The sequence below is a fragment of the Telopea speciosissima genome, chromosome 6 (genome assembly GCF_018873765.1).
Source record: "Telopea speciosissima isolate NSW1024214 ecotype Mountain lineage chromosome 6, Tspe_v1, whole genome shotgun sequence".
Classification (NCBI taxonomy): domain Eukaryota; kingdom Viridiplantae; phylum Streptophyta; class Magnoliopsida; order Proteales; family Proteaceae; genus Telopea; species Telopea speciosissima.
This window is the reverse complement of record NC_057921.1, coordinates 27,692,630-27,712,957: the sequence shown is the minus strand read 5'-3', so window position 1 is coordinate 27,712,957 and position 20,328 is coordinate 27,692,630. Positions and strand designations below refer to the sequence as shown.

Here is a 20,328-nt window from a genome sequence, read left to right as displayed (position 1 = left end):
AACGGATGCGGATACAGATAGGCTATAGCTATCCGAAAAACTATATTTACATGCAAACGGATTAAATATTCGATCCGTATCCGTGTCCATATCCGTTTAGCACTATCCGAATCCGTCCGATAGCTAATCAGATGCAGATGCGGATATAGCACTATCCGAACCGAATCCGATCCGTTTGCAGCCCTAGGCACGAGCCCATACAAATAATCGATTTTCATCACTCTTTCCTTGACGCCACAGCCTATTTCGAGACTGGAAGGGCTGTAATATATACTAGCTAGCATTCCCGCACTACTTATCAAGCTTGTTGCTATACGAATGCATGGAGTGGCATTTATAAAAGAAAAAATGACACGTGTCATACGCACATTAGCTACACATATGTGAAGGGTACAAATGGATAGGTGATCCAAAATAGAGAGATAGAGACACAGAGTTTGCTATTTTTAAACCTCTTGATCATCCATCCATTCTTCCTTGTTAAGAGACTTCCTCCATCTCTATCTTAAACATCTACAATGGCATTGTGGTACCTTCTTAACCTCTTCCTTCTTCTCTCCTTCTCAGGTATGTATGTTAACCAACCACCTTCTTGTCATGAGTTACACTTACTTCCATGGATTTCATTTTAATGTTATTGAGTCTTTTTTTAAAGTTTCTATAATGATTTCTGATACTATTATTTGCTGGTCTAATGTACTCAAATACTTGTTCACTTTATGTTCCTTAGTTTTTAATGGCAACTATTCCTAGATGTTCCACTAACGTTTGCTTTTACAGTGCCATTTTTTTATTTTTTTTAATGGCAGTGAAATTTTGTAGATAGTATGTTCTCCACTTCATTAACTCAATCGAAAACATTCTTCTACATTCTTCCACATTGTTTTTTGAAGCTTTGGAAATTAGGGTTTAAAAGTTAGCCTTTTTTTGTAAGTTGAGTTTATGGTTGGAAATAAGGTTGTTGAGATGTTGTAGGAGATAAGCCAGGCCTGGACGAGGATAAGAACATCCACAAGATAATAGGAGAGTTCTCAATTGATAGCTTCCATCCTTTTTGAACCCAAAGCAAACCTCAAAGAGTCAAGATCCTCTACCTATGTAGTTTGATTGATTCTCACCATGTGAGGTGGCATCCCATGTGGATAGCTAATACAAACTCAGTCTCCAGGACATCAAATTTATAGTTGCCTACAAAAAAGCAGCCACCATTTCATCTTTCACAGCTCTAGTACTAATGGGTCACAGATCTTACCCAAAAAAAAAAAAAAGAATAGTAGAGCATAAACCACAAGTATTCTATTTTATTTAGTAAGATTAAGCACAAGCATTCTTATTGCACAAAAAAAAAAAAAAAAAAAAGATCCCAGCTAGAAGATTCAAGGAAGAAGCTACCCACACTTTCCACCGGGTCCACCAAATCTGAAAGTATTGCCCCACTCCTTATCCTTGTACTTATCATTCTTGAGGTCATAGCAATTTTTGTTGTCGGTGAACTCTGTTTGACCGGGCCAACCAGGATCAGTCCAAGAAGAAAATGGATCCATATATTTCATGTTTTTAAAGAAACTTGAATGGCGAAAGTCCTTATCATATGGGAAGTGACCACTCCCCATTGGAGGACTGATACCATCAGTTGAGGCTTGTGCAAGTCCTCCCCAAAGAACAGAACTGGCTCCCTTCCCTAAATTTGGGAATATGCCTCCTGGCCAATAACCCACAACTATGTTATCATCTGTAACACTCAGAAACCAGTTCCCTGTGTTGCTATCCTGTAATTATTGAAAAATAAACAGATCAAATCAAGATTGCAATAACACTAACATCAAATATATTAGTGTCACTTACTATATATACCTGATAGACATTAACTTTAATAACGTATTGTAGTCCACCATAGACAGAAATGGGGTTTATTAAACTGGAAGGAGTAAACCTTTGGGAAATTTGTACAAAACCTTGACAGAGAGTATTGTAGCACCCAGTTTGATGATAACCATCAGCCTGTCCATATAAGAACAATCTTATATCAACAACTAGCTATTAGTTATATAAATAAAGATAATATAATAGAATAATAAATAATTGAGAAAATTATTATGCAATCCCCTGAGATTTGTCCTAAATTCAGAGCAACCCCCTGTGTTTCTAAATTATACAGCCGCACCCTTGAGTGGCCGGTGTTAAATAATACAACATAAAATGCCAACTTTGCCCCCTTCTAATGTCATTAACCAAAAATTGTTAAAAAATACAATATAAAATACCAACTTTGCCCTCTTCAAGTCCTCTTTCCTCTCTAATCCTTTCTTCTTTTTTGGCTTCTTCTCCTCCTTTCGTTGCTTTCATTGCTGCCATTCCGGCTAACCCAACAGCTCCAGGCTTCTTCCAAGTACAAAGAGTGGAGCGGCTTGAACCCAAGAGCAGATGGGTTCAGAGGATGAGGAATGCAGAATTTTGGGAAGTGCTATTTAGTGAAGATGCAGTTTCAGAGGTGAAGAACATGCATGACGAGCACGCAGTTGAGTGGGGATTGAAGAAGGAAGAAGTTGATCTTGTGCTTACATGGAAGAGGTGAAGAACATGCTTGACTCTACAAAGACTTGGGTTCAGTCATCGAAGGGCTTATCAGATGGTTTCCGTTTTATCTACTTCATCTGGCACAAGGGGAACTGAGAAGAGAAAGAAAGGGATCAATAGGTAATGGTGCGGCTGGGATTCCCAAGGAAATAGAAAAAATCAAAAGGGGAGAAAGTACGGCCATGCTATTGGGGATTTTAAAGAAAGACATGGGTTTTGGTTAGTGGAAGGAAAGAGAGAATGGAAGAACAAAACAGAAGAGAGAAATGATTATGGGGTTTCGGTGATGGTGGGATACAGATTTCACAGATGGAGGAAGAAGAGAAATAAAGAAGGTAGAGAAGGTTTGGTGATGCAGTCACAGAGGAGAGGGTTTCATGGATGAGGTTGGCAGCTACTGTTGGGGTTAAAGGATAAACGAAGAATAAAATAAAATAATCGTTCTTACTAGCATTTTCTGATCCATCCATAGAGGGCAGCAAAAAAGGCAGGCAAAAACCTCATCTCTTCTCCACGCTCTCCTTTACCCACTTCTCTCTGTTCTCTTCTTGATGAAGACAACCAGCTGCTTCTGATTTCTCTTCTCCGTACCATCCAACTGAGATTATCTCTCTCAGTTGCGGCTCCTATTCAACGATTCCAATCTCGTCAAAAAAACCTTCCTGTTATACACCCCAGCCTAGCCACTAGCCCTATGCTTACAACCACCGCTACAAATCCGTCCACTGAATCGCAAATCCTCTTTTCTGCAATCACCCCTCTCTTAGCTTCTCTTCCTTTTCTTCTTTTTCCGTAAACCCTAAACTCAGATGAAGAAAAAAATTGCACCTCGATACATAAAACGCTCTCTCCCAATTTCTCTTTGTTGAACAAATCATCTTTCCAAAAAGCTAGGTGTCTCTGAAATTGAATCATTGATCTCCAATGCCAGGCCAGAATGATTTAGAGGCTTTTCCTCTTGCACAAAACCCTCACCCAACTCAAAGGGTAAGAGATGAGAAAACGAAACTAAAACTCCGGAGACGTTTGGGATGAACGAAATTTTATTGTATCTGATGGACTCTCCGACATAAACTCCGGCGATGTCTAGGACGAACACGACCCCCCTTAGTCGTTGTGCATTCCAGCGGCCTCTCAATCGGAGGTAACTTCGACTAGCAGGGGAAGGGAAAGGGGGTGTGAAATTTGGGCTTCCTTAAGGATAAAATGGTAAGCTCATACCCCATTAGGGGTATATTTGTCATTTTAAGGCATTAATGGCCAACACATGAGCAATTAATGGGAATGGTCTACCGGATGGGGGCTGAGTGTAACAAGTATCCTAAATTCAAAGGTGTTGGGCGTATATTTTTAAAATACAAGGGGTTGTTCTGTATTTAGGACAAACCTCAGGGGATCGTAATGTAATTTTCCCTAAATATTTGAGTCCCCCAAAAAAACAAGGTTAATTGTTCTCTGGCTGGGAGTGCAGGCTGCGCCCTGACAAATGGGACCATCATTTCAGCCATTCAAGGGGCGGGCCGATCATTTCGCCCATCTTTCATGTGTTTAGGCGCATCCTGCACCTCGGCCCAGAGAAAATTTGGCCACAGTTTCTTTTTTGAAACTTACAGTCCAGAATGTGAAAAATCGAGTGTGATTGTCATTGTACAAGTATGGATTTACCTATCATCATCAAAAGATATTATTAGATTGATGAGAATAAGTAATTAAGTGAGTGCAAATAATAAGGGGATTGCTTAATAATTGCTTACCATCCATCCTGCTTGTATGTTGTTGATATAATCATAAGGACCATTTTGAACCCAAAGCTGCGCAGAACTAAATTGACCACCTTTTACGGGTGGATTGTATACATTGATATTTGCTGAAACTCCATGTAGTGGTCTATCATGGTCAATTTTGATGCTTACTCTCTGTACAACACTCTCAATTCATATAGGTCTTTGGTTAAAACATTAATTTATACCACAATGACATCAAATATTATGATATATTAGTTAGTATGTGTGTGTGTGTGTGTGTGTGTGTGAGAGAGAGAGAGAGAGAGGGATGGAAAATAAACTTTGGGCAAGAGTTTTCTGTGGAGGAGCGTTGCCCTTGTGCGTATGCGAGCCAATGGGAGAGCATGCGGCGACATTAATAGGGTGGTCATTACCGCTATTCATGGGGGTGGAGTGGTCATTCGTCCCCCTGTGTCCGGGCATAGGGCATGTAGAAAATAAGAACCTAAAACGATGTAGAAATGAATGGAATCGTAAACAAATAATCATACAGTGCACAAGGATTTATGTGGTTCGGCAAGATTGTCTACATCCACAGTGAGGAGACATCTGTTTCACTATCTATGGAGAAGAGGGTTACAGTCGCTCCTTACACTTTTCTCAGATTGCATTAAAAGGAAAAAACCCTTGCTACAAATTTATAGCGAAACTCTCGGGGACTACGATCTCTTAACAGTCCTTTAAAATCAACCCACAAATCCAAGCAAAAGAATACAACACATATCGTACCCCTAACTGGGTGCACACTTCCCCCACAAAGAACTTTTCTCCATTAACTTATTTGGTTAGATTTGAAGACCTTACATAGTCCTTGTGAAATGAATGTGTGTGTGTGTGTTCAGATTTGAAGGCCTTATGTAATACTTGTGAAAAGAAGTCTGTCTCGATCACTTACATATTGTCTAGCAAAGGAAGGAGTTGGTAGACCGAAGCTGGTGGGGAATTTCCTTGAGATAGATTTAGCCCTTATTAGATCTTCTTTTGAAGTCCTCCGAATAGGTACTGTTCCCATGGGGCATTTTTTACCCTTCAATTTGATGTGCAATTCTTTGGCCCCCGATGATGAAGTTTTGTTTGCCACTTGTCTTGGAAAGAAACTATGTCTCATCTTCAGAGAAAATAAAATTGCACCAAACAGAATATAGAAATGGAATTAAAATTGAGAATCCATACCAAAATTAAATTAGATAACAGTTAATACAGTTGGGATTTTTTATTTTTTTAGTGTAGAAGGAGTAGAAAATAAGTATCATAGAAATAATATTTCTTTTTGAATTATATTATTAGTATTATTATTATAAAACTCAAGTGACCCCATGTGGGGGACAGGTGGGGACAGATCCGGACCCTCAAGGGGTGTAGGACCTAGGATCCACACCCCTAGAGCGGTGTGAGATCTGTCCCCTTCGTTCCCATGTGAGGATAGGATCCGGACTCAATTTTCAGGGTGAGGTGCAGAATAAAGTACCTGGATTTTATGATTTTTGAGTAAAGGATGATCAAAAGCAGGTTGCTTGTAGATATCGATACAATCAAGGATATCACCTTCTTCAGTCTACGAGAGCAAAAACAAAAAAAGGTAATATGCAAAATTTTGATTCACTGTCAAGTTCTAATTACATAGGGTAATACTTGGGAAAAAGAACACTGACCGGTCGCCTAGTTCCCATGCTCAAACACAAGATTACGCAGAAAGATCTCTCAACCCCCAATAAAATAAAAAATCCCTTCCAACCCAATTCTTCTATGCACGCTCTCATTCACCCCGTGCTGGTGCAAGGGCTACACGACCGGTTAGTGTTCTCTTGCTCTAAATACTTATAAATACGTAAAAAATTCACCCAATAAGATGAAAAGACTCTCTCTAAAATGTCAAATAACCAACCCATGCTCATGCCCATGGCCACAACTTATCTATGGATAGAATGCCTCAGGCCCAATCAGATTGGTTTGTGCTGACATCAGCCCAAACTAGTACTTTAGACATTATGTGTGCTCTCCCAACTCTGAGTGAGAAACAAGGATTTGGATTTAAAAAAAAAAACTACAAAAATTTGATGGTTCAGATTTATCATGTGAGTTTCAAAAACATTGCCTTCCATTGTTACATAGATAACTACTCTTATTTTTTAATTTTTTTTTATAATGAGAGTATAAAATATAAGAATGATTATTACTTTTTCAAATATCACAACACTTATTCTTGAAGTGTTCATTCTGACGAGAGGACATGGTCTAAAAATAGCCATTTCGACTTTCGTAGTCTAATTCAACGAAATACCCCATTTGTATTGGCATGCATCTTGTGTATGCCAATGCATGTGTACCAGTACTCTAGCCATTACTGTGTACTCTCCCAACTCTAAGCAAAAACAAAAGATCTAGATTTTTTTTTGCAAAAAAACACAGCCATAAAAATGGATGACTCAAATTTATCTGCCGACTTCCAAAAACATCACAAACACTTATGATACCAATAGAATCGGACTAGTCTGTACCTGCATGTCTTAGTCCATCCAGGTTGGCCCGAGTTTAAGAGGGGCTGGGCTGGGCTAGGCTGGGCATTCTCAGTGTGATCTAAGCCTACCCCACCTTCATCCTTTACTTGTCCAAGTAACCAAAGGTATTTTTAGGTGGCCAATGGCCTATATGGTGGAAACCCACAGACAAATTGTTGCATCTTAGTATTGGGGAGAGAAAATTGATGGTCTGAATGCCATATTACAAACAACAGAAACACACCCATATCAAATTTATCAACTAGATTTAGATCTGAAAAAAAGTGACCATCTTCATAACTCCATAAACTTTTATCTAAATAATAGGGTTTGAGTGAAGAAATCTCATACCATAAAGGTCTTGATAGGAGGCTTATTGAGAACACTAAGCTGTCTTTCTAACTCCAAATCTTCTTCTTCTGATATATCAGTTCTTTCTCTTGCTTTGCTGCTCAAAACAAAAAGTGATAGGAAAGAAAAAAAGATAAAAGACTGATATATGATGCCCTTCGAATACATAGTGTTAGAATCACCAATAACCACTTAGTGTATGTTTGGCCAAGGTCCTCCCTTTCTTTTTTAATTTCTTCAATCATAAGGTGCCTACTTATACCTATAAAATTGAATAATCAACGAAGACACAGATTTTATTTCTGAGTTTGGTATATTTTTGGCAATTAATTAGCTTTCTTTGTCTGGTTCTCTCTCATTATTTTGCATAAGAGATAAGGATCCTACATCAATCTAAGCTGGCAACATCCATAAGGAGATCAATTCTAAGAGGATTAACTCAGAGAATATTGTATAAAATCCTACCTCTAGAGTTGTTTACACCCAAATTTTGCCCTAAGTCTTTGGTCACGAGCCAAAGAGGATTAAGACCGAAGCAGTGCTCGGCCAGGAGACAGACGTCTGATCTACTCGGCCAAAAGGGAATGGCAGTTATGATCGGTCAAGTGCTGACAATTACAATTGGCCAGGTAGTTACTTTCGTGCATTCAGTTAGAACAAACTCAGGGAGCATGGGAAGTTGGTGGCCACGATGGATCTAGCATGGTAACCGTCCGATCGGTTATTTTGGCTCATCTTATAAATAGAAGGGGAAGGACGTAATGAACACACACATCAAATACCAAAAAACCTGCACTTTTTATTTATCTTTACTTTTACAGCTTTAATTTCAACAATGGTGTGATCTTAAGGAGTTTTATTTTTCTGTATACTTATGCTTTACACTGTAGATCGTTCATTTCAGACAAAGTCACAGTGAATATACATTTCCTTTGTCTCAGTTACACTACTTATCTTTGTGAAGTCCTCGGATTACCGAGGCGAGAGTAGAACTCGTAGCAAGAATCTGGCTCTTCCCTGTCACAGTTCTTACGCTGTGAAATTTAGGGGAAACAAGAGTCCATGATAAAATCCCCCTGGAATAAGGGCATTGATAAATCTATATAGTTGTTAGATCCGAGCTCGGATTTACTATTAATTATTATTTCTCTCTCATGTGACGTGTAGATTCTGCTGTCGTGTATGCTGGCGAGTTGTTTTCACTTGTCTTCAAACCTAGCCACAAGATCATTGACCAGTTCACGGGCCTGCCTGTGGACGAGAGGTTCCTCAACCGGTAGTGGGGAAGATTTGTCGATGATGACTTCATTGATCATCCTCCTAGCACGAGTCCACGAAGCGAGGAGTACCGGAAGGTGTTCCATGTGTCCCCATAGCTAGACACCTCCTTTGGCAATGAACTTAGTATCACGATTGGGAAACTACTCGGGAGCACGAAGGACACGTCGTGATGGTCGAGGGGTAAGATACTGACCTTGTGAATGTTACTGTACCCTTTCCCTAGTTGACCTTGAAGTGTGGGCCAAATCCCGATCAATTTCCTTAAGTTTCTGCCTTTACAACAGCAACAGACGCACGAGCGGACTCACCAAGACTGAATCCACCCATTAGTCCGCTCGTGCTGTTTGAGGACTTTGTGTGTTTTCCTTGTGTGGGACCCACATCCCGTGCCTCGGGCACTCTATTTTAGTCTTTTGGACGAGGTAGGTCTCATCCTTGATCCCCTTGACTTGTGGGCTTACCATTTGGGTGGACCCATTAGCTTGGTAGACTTCTTAAATGAGTTTTGACTCATTATGTCTAAGCCAAACAGGCCCTAAGTGGGATTTGGTATAAGACTAAGACTTAGTCCTTAAGCCTCATTACTTCCTTCACCTACCCAAAACATTGGAGCTGTGGGAGCATTGAAGGCTTGGAGAAGAAGGGTTTGGAGAGGCTGTGGAGGTGGAAAGCATTAAATAATCCATCCTTGAGGTAGGCATCTTCACCTTCCTCCCTGTCTTTTCCACTTTAAATTTGGGGGATCCCCTTGGGATCGATTCCAAGCTTGGGATTTCTCTTGAAAACCCAATAATCCCTATTGAATGCCCCCTTTGAGACTCACATTCCCTTTCCTTAATGCCTTCATGGCTTGGATGACCCAAATGCTGTTCAAGCATTTAAAACCTAGCTTAGGTTTGGGAAAAACCTTGGGGATGGACCCAAATCCCTTGAATCCCCTTACCTTCTTTGAGGACTATGTGTTTAGGACCTCCAACGAAGGTTTGAGCTCACCTCCCCAACCCTAGGACCTCTATGGATCCATGAATGAAGGGCTGGAGGTGATAATCTTCGCAACTTTCAAAGGAATGGCAGCGGATGAACGACCGGACTCACTATCGTGTATCCGCCCGTTAGTTCGCTCAGCCTAACCTGGCTGTTTAATCTGGGCGGAGCCATGAGCGGACCCACCTAGGTGAATCCACCCGTAGCTTAGGTTGCTCTCGGGTGTGTCTCAGGTTTTGGATGGATGCACGAGCGGATCCATGTTCCACGTCCGCCTGTGAGTCCGTTCCATATATTTTCTGGGTATGGCCTGGACGGATCCACGACCAGACTCACCTGGCTGACTCCGTTCCTTAATCCACCCCTGCTGTCTTAACCCAAACTTCATTTAAACTGTTGGGACCCTTTGTGGGACCCACCTATATACTTCTAACACTACTTTCATGCATCCTCAGACTTTGGAATCTGTACGGGAGTACGTGCACTAGAGCAAACCTCACTGATCGACAAGCAAACGAATTGTGAGTGGGTTTTGGGTGATGTTTGGGCTTGACAAATACATATACACATATAGATACAATCATATGGAATATAGAGTGGTTTATGTGCTTGCATTCATTCTTGCCATGTTGCATTTTGAATATAAAACCATGTTGGATACAAATGGATGAAATGTGGATATGATACTTTATATTGTTATATTGGGTTACGGTGCCGAGTATGCTGGTGCCGGAACCCTGTAGTTCTTATGATTACAATCATTGCTTGCCAATCTGGTCTGTATGCGCTGTGTTGTGCTGGTACCCGGGTGCTAGATGGAATGAGACGTTGATGCACCCGGAATACCTCTCGGGACGATAGAATTGCATGTAGTATATCTGTGGTTAGGAATTTTACTCCCTTATGCTACGACCCTTGCCAGCAAGGGTTTACGTATTGGATAGTCGGAGCACCTGATGTTTGTGGAGGTGGGAGAGGCCAGGTCAGGGGTAGTAACGGCTATATGGGGTCTGGCACTGGGTGGCCTATTAGGGGTGTCAATTCCAGGCCCGGCCAGGCAGACCCGATCGAGCCCGCCCGCTTAAAACCCAGCCCAGCCCGGCCCGGCCCAAATATTAAACGTATCGGGCTTAAGCTCGGCACATTTATAATCAGGCAGTCCTAGTGTGAGGTTTTAGCCCGTCAGGCGCCCGACCTAACCGACCGATTAGAAGCCCGACCTAACCCGTCCGATTAGAGCCCTACCTAGCCCGACCCTAGATAGTTTTTAGTCTTTTTCCCTTTAAATTTTTTCAACTTGAAAACGCTGCAAGTAGCCCCACCACTTTTACAAAAGCGGACAGAGCACATACGCTCTTGAAATTTAAAGCCCATTTTAAAGCGGACAGAGTACACACACTCTTGAAATTTAAAGCCCAATTTAAAGCGGACAAAGCACACACCACTTTAACCTAACCTCGTGTCAATTTAAAGCCCAATTTTGCTCCCACTCTCTTGAATGTCTCCGATGTGGGACTATTATAGTCAAAGATTTCAACGTTGATCCTAGCAATGGTAAACTAAACTGTATTTTCAAACCCTAAATATTATTGGACTAGCTTGGGTTGGTGGGCCTTTTGTTTTCATTTATGGTTGCTTTTACCCTTTTGACTAATGTATGTGGAATTCCCACAACTTGAAACTCTGAATATGCATTGTGATTTGATCTCACTTTGGGACCCTTCTTTATCATGTTCTTGATTTCAAATTTTTTTTTTTTTAATATTCATTGAATCTGTGACTGCACCTGCACCGTTTAGAGCCCGATTAAGGCCCGATTAGAGTTAAAGATGCCTACAGCCCGGTAAAGGCCCGGCTAAGGGCCGATTACACTAGGCCGATTGTAGCCCAAAACCCGACCTAGCCCGACCTAACCCTACCAGGCCCGGCCTGAAGACTTAAACGGGAGGTCACGGTGCAGGCTTTAAGTACCGTGAGGCATGGCTAGGCCCGACTGAACCTGACCGAGCCCGACCGGTTGACACCCCTATGGCCTATGGCTTCTACCGGCGTAGGTCCCTTGTGATAATTAAGGTTTCACTGGGGTGATAGCATAAGTGACCCTCACTGTCTCCCGAGTTATCACAGTAGCATATACCATGACTTAGACTGTTTGTTTGGCGGAAAATATATATCTAACATTGCATGCATCATGGACTATGTGTGATTGTGTGTATGTACACTCTCCTTTCCCCTCACTGGCTCAATGGAGCTAACCCCCTGTGTACACAACTTTTTGATTTTGATGCAGGTGATGGTTACTTGGCCGGCCTAGATGTACAGTCGATGGAGTATGATTGTATTGGGGCAGAGGAGCCTGAGTACGTGTCAGAGGAACACGGCGATGGTTGCCCCTGTGATGATTGTGCTTATGGGCACTGATGTTACTTGAGGATTTTCCCCACCTTTTGATTCTTTTGGGGAGTTGTGCCCGTTATAAATATTTTCTGTAATAACTTATTATACTTTTGAGTAGTTATATCATGGTCAGCTAGTGTCAGCACTAACTATTATACTATCAATCAGACAGCTGATCATACTGTAACTGCTTATGTAAATATTGCTTCCGCTCTTCATAACTCTAATAATGATTGGAATATTTATTCCTTTTTGCTAAATGTATTTATTTGAGTGGGCCCTTGGGTGGTGACTATGCTCTGGGACACTGTGTCATTGATCCTGGTAGGAATTGGGGTGACGTGTGTCGTCCTAATCACCCTCTTGACTGTGCTTATGGCATAAGCTTGGGATAGGGGCGTGATAATAGTTTCCTTGTATATCCCATCCTCTAAGATTCCTTGTAGATGTAAATCACTTACCATAATTCTCTCCATACCATTCTTGAAAGGAGAGAATATTGGCCTCAATCAAAGTAACGAAGAACAACGAGTTGTGTGTGTGAAGATAAGAACTGAGATGTTTTGAGTAATCTCGCATACCTCAAGATTAGGTTGCGGTTCTTCTATATTGTATTTGTTTCTCCAATCTATTACAACGGATAATTACAGATTGGTTTAAATTAAATTCTTGTTACAATAGATAAACATTGAATAGGTCAAGTTTAAGTTTAAAATTTAAATTTTAAATGTATCCTTAATAGCCCCCTCAAGATGAAGATGGTCTTGGATGAATCTTCAGCTTGTCACATAGATGTACGAATCTGATTTTGGATAAAGGCTTTGTAAAGATGTCTGCAACTTGATTCCTTGTTGAGATGAATATGACCTCCAGTTGACATTGGGAGACAAGTTGGCGCACAAAATGGAAATCTATCTCGATGTGTTTTGTGTGGGCATGAAATATGGGATTGACTATGAGATATGTGGCGCCAAGGTTGTCACACAATAAAACAGGGGAATGAGTAATTGGTATGCTGAGTTCTTGGAGCAAGGATATTAATCAAATAAGCTCAGCGGTTGCATTAGCAATGGCTTGATATTCAGCTTCTGTTGAAGACCATACGATTGTAGCTTGCTTTCGAGCTGACCAGGATACTAAGTTATTGCCTAGAAAAGTTGCAAATCCCCCTATTGATTTTCTGTCATCTGGACAACCTGCCCAAGCAGTATCACTGCAGGAAAATAATTGCATGCTTGTATTCCGAGTCAACAATAAGCCATGAGAAACCATCTCTTTGAGATACCATAGAATTTATTTCACAACTTGCCAGTGTTCATCCGTGGGTGCCTTTAGAAATCGACACACCTTATTAACTGAGAATGAAATATCTAGTCTGGTGAGTGTGGCATACTGTAATGCACCCACGGTACTACGATAGACAGAGGGATCCTCAAGTGGCTTCCCCATAGAATGAGAAAGGCAGGATGTGGTAGTCATAGGCGTGTGAACTGGTTTGACTCCATCCATGCCGGTTTTCCTTAAGAGGTGAACAATATATTTTTGTTGGGACAAAAGAATGCCGTTGGAATGTGGTAAGACCTCTACTCCAAGAAAATAATGTAGAATGCCCAAATCTCGAATAGCAAATTCGTTGCTTAAGGCGGCAATTGTCTATTGTAGCAATGCTGGGTCAGATCTTGTGATGACAATATCATCCACGTATACTAGAATATAGAGTCGATGAGATCCATTCTTGTGGATGAATACAGATGTGTCAGTTTTGGATCCTTCAAAGCCAAGAGAGATGAGAAAGGTACTTAACCAGTGAAACCAAGCACGTGGCGCTTGTTTTAAACCATACAAGGATTTATGTAGACGACAGACATGGTTGGGTTTGTCTGGATCAATAAATCCAGTAGGTTGTGTCATAGACACCGCTTCATTTAGAGTACCATGTAGAAAAGCGTTGCTTACATCCAACTGACGCAATTCCTAGTTACTTGCAATGGCTAATGATAAAATCGTGCAAACTGTAGCAGGCTTGACTACAGGACTGAAGGTCTCCGTGTAGTCAATTCCCTCTTTTTGATTGTAACCCTTAGCGACTAGCCTTGTTTTGTAGCGCTCTATTGATCCATCAGCTTTCCGCTTGATACGAAATACCCATTTTGATCCAACCAGATTTTGATTTGGCGAAGGAGGAATCAAGGTCCACGTGCCATTCTTTATTAGAGCATTAATCTCTAGTGACATGGCATCCCTCCAATGGGCATATTTGTTTGCTTCAGTGTAGGAAGTAGGATCCATTTCCAAACTGCAATGGGATATGCTGATGGTAATGGACAGCGCGTTGATGGTCATGGATTTTGGCGCAATTGCATATGGCAGTGTTTGTATCACTGTTAGTGGGCAGCAAACCAGACGTGATACCTGCATCATTTGGAATACGGTCTTCTACTTGTGGGTTAGGCATAGCAATTAAGTCCATATTAGTATTGTCGGTTTGGGATTGAGTGGAAAGCGATGGGACTGTGGGTAACATACCAGTTGTGCCAGATACCGTTAGGGTCTTTGAGGGACTCGTCATGAGGGTTAGCCATGGCATTCAATCACTAGATGGGAAAGTGGGAATTGTAACCAAAGTGGCATAAGGGAATTGTTTTTTCAAGAAAATTAGCATGCCTGACTATGTAGATACGACCAGTAGAGACATCCAAACAGTGGTATCCAAGATGTGATTGGCTGTCGCCCAAAAACACACAAGCTTTAGACCGAAAAGCAAATTTATTAGAGTTATATGGTCTTAAGAGTGGATTTGTAGTTTGGTGTGAAATTGAAAAGGGTTTGATAAGGATAAATGTTATGCAAAACAATAGTAAGAAGACAGTTGATTAAGAAAACAGCCGTTTCAAAAGCATAACTCCAATATTTTAAAGGAAGAGAAACATGAGCTAGAAGAGTTAACCCTGTGTCAACAATATGCCGGATTTTTTGTTCAGCTGCACCATTTTGTTCATGCATATGAGGACACGCAACTCTATGAAGGATGCCATGTTGTTGAAAATATTGATTTAGCTTTTGATACACCCCTCCCAAATCGGATTGAAAAGCCTTGATTGGTCTGGAAAATTGCTTTTCAACTAATGTTTTAAATTGTGCAAATATTGAAGAAACCATTGAACGATTAGAGAGAGGGTAGTACCAGGTAAACTTAGAAAAATTATCAATAAAAATCAAAAAGTAAGAATGACCAGTAGTAGAGTTCATAGACGCAGGGCCCCATACATCACTGAAAACCAATTCTAGAGGTGCAGTACTAATGCTGCCAGTAAGAGGTAATGAGATTTTATGAGACTTCCCAAGAAAACCTGAAGAACATTTATTCAAAATAGAGGAAGAACAGGGCAATGACTGAGTGTTCACAATTTTTTGAACTATACGAGAATGTGGATGATCAAGACGAGTGTGCCAATCATCAGAAGAGGGGCTAGTAGCAGAGTGAGCTGTGTAAGCTGATGGTGAGAACGGTGGAGAATGGAGACCCCTCAATTGATAGAGATCACCCTCAAGGGACCCTTGCCGCATTGGCCTGTGTGTCACCTGATCCTTCACAACGAACTGGAAAGGATGAAATTGAAAATAACAATTGTTATCCTTGGTAAAATGATGAATGGAAACGAGATTTTTTGTTATTTGAGGAACATGAAAAATGTAATTGAAATGAAAAGAATTATTTGATGGAGATGTAAGTCTAGAGGAATCGACATTAGGAATATGTAACCCAACGCCATACCTACTCGTAAGTTATCATAACCCGTATAACCAGAGGAAATTTGCAGATTTGATATATCTGGAGTGACGTGGTGAGTAGCTGCCGTGTCTGGAAACCAATCAGTCGTGGAAGATGATGGTGTTGGTAGAATCCCAGCCATATTAGCATTTGGTGAAGCAGCGGCATTAGAGTTAGATCGAATACAGATAGTAACAACGACTGGCAGTATGATTGAATTTATTACAGATTTGGCAGCGATCTCTCCTTCGATTCCTCTGACTAGAACCACGAAAGGGTGGAGCATTATTTGTAGAAGAAGGTGGAACACTGTTGCTAGAATAATGTGGCCCAAAAGATCCAGAAGTTGCTGACGTTGCTTGAGTGAGATTCACTTCAATAGAGGATTGTGCTGACTTCATACAGAGCTCATGACTTAGAAGCAGCCGGTGAAGATCATGAAATCCGATTGGCTCAGTCTTGGTGAGGGTCGTTTGTAATCTTCTGTGTCGAAGGCTAAAGTGTTTACTTAGGAGTGCTGTGAGTGCTTGGGCTAGGGGTAAGGCGGGTATGTCCCCCTCCCCCTCTTGTATTCTTATCATTTTGGTTATCTTAATAAAATCCTAGTTGCCGGCCCTGTCCCAGAGAAGTTCGGGGTTAAAAAAAAAAAAACTTCAAGAAGATATGATGCTGGAAGTTGGGAGGTGAAGGAGTAGTAGAAGAAAGAGAGGAAGCAGTGTTAGAAGATGAAGACGACATTATGCACCAGGTCTTTTATGGTCGACTGATACCATGTGAAGATAAGAACTGAGATGTTTTGAGTAATCTCGCATACCTCCAGATTAGGTTTCGGTTCTTCTATATAGTATTTGTTTCTCCAATCTGTTACAATTGATAATTACAGATTGGTTTAATTTAAATTCTTGTTACAACAAATAAACATTGAACAGGTCAAGTTTACGTTTAAAATTTGAATTTTAAACGTATCCTTAACAGTGTGGACGTAGGTTCTAGAGGAACTGGACCACGTTATACCTTGCGTCTCCTTCTATCTCTACACCCATTATCTACTCAGAGACATTTAGAACTGTAGTAAAGCCTCCAACCATTCGGCTGGTATTCTCCCTTGTCACCTCCCGTGGGTGGCCCATACGGCAGTTAGATGTGCAAAATGCCTTTTTACATGGCCTTCTACAGGAAGAGGTGTATATGTATCAACCCCCTATGTACACAAATTTGGAATTTCCACACCTTGTTTGTCACCTCCATAGGTCATTATATGGGGTCAAACAGGCTCCCTGCACCTGGTTTGACTGTCTCAGCTCGTTCCTACTAGAATCTGGTTTTCCTAAATCCAAGACTGACACGTCATTGTTCATTTATGACATTGGTGGTCTCACTATTTATCTCCTTATCTATGTCGACATCATTATCATTACTAGAGACAATGAACCCTTCATTGACTAGTTTTTAACGCATCTTGCTACCCAGTTTGCCAACAAGGGCTTAGGACCACTACACTTCTTTCTTGGCATAAATGTCCATCAAGATACGTCTGGTCCCTTTTAATCCCAACAACGGTACATTTTGGATCTTCTTACTCGGACTAATATGGCCTGTTGCAAGCCCATTTCCACTCCGCTATCTGCTTCTCACAAGTTATCCAAAAGTTTGGGTTCGCCAATGGATGATGCCACCTTGTATCACTGTATAGCTTGGGCCCTTCAATACACTACATTGACTAGGCCTGATATTACTTTTGTCATTAACAAAGTTTGTCAGTTCATGCATCAACCAACTGTTGACCACTGGGCTGCAGTCAAACTGATACTTCATTACCTAAAGTCCACAGTGACTAATGAATGGCATCTTCTATCGTCGCCAATCTACTACTCAGCTCTCAGCCTATTCTGATGTGGATTGTGCTGGCTGCCCTGATGAGTGTAAATCGACTGGTGGTTATGCTATATTTCATGGAGATAATCTTTTTTCCTAGAGTTCACGTAAACAAGCCATAGTGGCCCAGTCTAGTACTTAGTCTGAATATCGCACCATCGCTAATGTAGCAGCTGAACTCACTTGGTTGCAATCCCTTCTTAAGGAATTGGGTATATTTCTTCCACATGCTCTGATTCTCTAGTGAGACAATGTTGGTGCTACCTATCTGACGGCCAATCCCGTTTGTCATTCCCGTACAAAACACGTGAAAATTGATTTTCACTTCATGTACGATAAAGTAGCAAAGGGAGATCTCACTGTCCGCTACATATCTACCAAAAGTCAATATGTAGAGATAAGGATCCCACGTCAAGCCAAGCTGGCAACATCCACAAGGAGATCAATTCTACGAGGAATAACTCAGAGAAGATTGTATCAAATCCTACCTATAGAGTCCATGATAAGATCCCCCTGGAATAAGGGTGTTGATAAATCTGTATACTTCCCTTGTATATCTCAACCTCTAAGATATATTCCTTGTAGATGTAAATCACTTACCATAATTCTCTTCATACCATTCTTAAAGGAGAGATATTGGCATCAATCAAAGTAATGAAGAACAACGAATTGTATGGACGTAGGTTCTAGAGGAATCAAACCATGTTATACCTTGCATCTCCTTTCTATTTCTATACCCATTATCATCTCTAACATTGGTTTCCTCCTTCGGAACGATTTTCCATATTTGCTTGGCTAGAAATCATCATTTGGGTAATTGCAATATTTTAAGGGCCTGCATGATAGCACTTCTGTTTCTTGGCCATGGTTCCATTCCAAAAATGCCTTTTTGAATTTCTATTACTAGGCCAAATCTCCATGCAAAAAAAAGACAATTTCTTAGATCTACTAGATTAGAAAAATAATTAAAACAAGTAGATTTAAGAGTTCTGCGTCATGAACTTTGTATCGCACAGATTATTTAGAGGGCGCTAGACAGTCACCTAGACAGAAGTGAATTAATAGATCAAATGTGTAAATACAAAGAAATGAAGGATGATCGGATTCTATTTGTATTGTATCTGAAATGAATCTTGTCTATTCCTATCCTTCAACTCCTCTCAAGGGTTTTTCAAATGATCTAATTGATTCAAGCAAGACAGGAATGAGAGTCTCATCAGCTCATGTTGGAGAATCAATGAAAATAGCAGATTTAGGCTCAAAACAAGATGTTAGGCATGAAATCAATGGTTTCGGGAAGCCTGTTCCTAGCACATTGAACAAGCTGTATCGTACCATACTGAGCAAAGGTAGAAAGAGAAAAGGAATGTGAACTCTCTCTTAGGGGGTCTTCTTGTACTGAATGACTACAAGAAAAGGAAGTGTAAAACAAAGTTAAACCTACTTGTTTTGTAAATCTTTTTCTAATCTAGTAGATATAGGCAATTTTCCCAAAAAATAACGCATAATAATATCTATTTCTAGGCTAGAAAAGAAATAGAACCGCATTTGTTATGCACAATCATTTTTGTTTCTAGATCTTCTATAAAATTTAAAAAATCCATTGAATTCTCAAAAATTTGGTAGAGATGAAGTGATGGTGGAGTTGGCGGAGTTGACGGTGGTGGACGTGGTGGCGGTGGTGGCAATGACGATGGTGGTGGTGGTGGAGGTAGCAGTAGTGGTGGAGCAGGTGGAGGAGGTGGTGGTCGTCGTAGTGGTGGAGGTAGTGGCGGTGGTGGTGATGGTGGTGATTGAAGTTGAATTGGAGGTGGTGTTTTATTTTGAACATGAAATTACTACTTCACCCAATAAATTAACCATGTGCTCATTAAAGAGCAACTCCTCCCTTATTTATTTCTTTTATTTCGCATAGAGAAGCTTCAAATTGGATCTCCTTTTTTTCCATTTCTCAGCAACTTTTTGTCCTAGTTCATTCCCAGGAAAAAAAACAAAAGAGATATAGAGAAACAGAAGTGTTATCATGCAGACCCTAATTTTCTAATCTTACATTATCAAGGACAACTAGTGATTGACATGCAGCCCATGAATAGCTCTGTGGTGTGGTTTATTTTCAACCTAAAACATATTGTATAAATCAAAAGCTTATCCAAAGTTCCTGGCAACCTTCTTTTTCCCTCAAAGTTTACAGCCTGTTTGTTATTTCGAGCCTTGTTTTGCCTCTTATTACATATTCGAATCAAGATTCAGCTTAAATGGCAATCTATGCATATATTTTAAAATAGATAAATTTATTAATAGCATATTACATAAATAAAATGTAAATATTTAAAAAAAAAAAAAAAAAACAAAAAGAGGGGGAGGGGAGGGAAAGCATACCTTGATTTTGTCATTTTTGAGACAGAATAATTAAAGATACCAGCAACTTCCTTTTATTAATAAGAACAAATATGGAGATCAACAAATTACCAAAACCAAAAAACTAAAAAAATAAAAAATAAAAAATGGAAAGAGTACAGAGAGATCAAAGTATAGTTTTAAAAACTTGCTCACCTGAGAGATCTTCTTCACAGGAGACTTATTGAGAATCCTGAGCTCTCTGACCATCTGCAAATCATCATTTCTTCCAACTTCCAGTATTGCATGGCTGCTCAAAACAAAAAGACCCAAAAATGCCAACCACAATGTAATAATACCATGCAAGCCCAATAATATCATTGGATCACCATTAGCAACTTCAATCGCCATGGATCAATTATGGTTCTCTTTCTAGCTCTTTCTTCATTTCATCTCTCACTGGATTTTACTT

At 40.4% G+C, this 20,328-nt stretch overlaps 1 protein-coding gene across 1 annotated transcript; it reads right to left on the bottom strand.

The window, feature by feature from the left end:
* Nucleotides 1–1,361: 1,361 nt before the first annotated feature.
* Nucleotides 1,362–19,926, bottom strand: LOC122665053. The gene is made up of 7 exons (XM_043861109.1): nucleotides 19,899–19,926; nucleotides 7,211–7,307; nucleotides 5,830–5,916; nucleotides 5,257–5,469; nucleotides 4,332–4,493; nucleotides 4,189–4,242; nucleotides 1,362–1,769 (listed from the first exon to the last, which is right to left on the bottom strand). Exons 1-7 carry the CDS (start codon nucleotides 19,910–19,912, stop codon nucleotides 1,389–1,391), a joined length of 1,008 nt encoding a protein of 335 aa, XP_043717044.1. The 5' UTR covers nucleotides 19,913–19,926; the 3' UTR covers nucleotides 1,362–1,388.
* Between the last annotated feature and the right edge of the window lie 402 nt (nucleotides 19,927–20,328).

Excerpts from the sequence above, each read along its gene's own strand:
- LOC122665053 (XM_043861109.1), bottom strand. Across the intron at positions 5,917-7,210 it reads CTCCTATCAAGACCTTTATG|ACTGAAGAAGGTGATATCCT; the intron begins GTATGAGATTTC and ends TTGCTCTCGTAG. Across the intron at positions 4,494-5,256 it reads CTTCCTTTGCTAGACAATAT|AGAGTAAGCATCAAAATTGA; the intron begins GTAAGTGATCGA and ends AGTGTTGTACAG.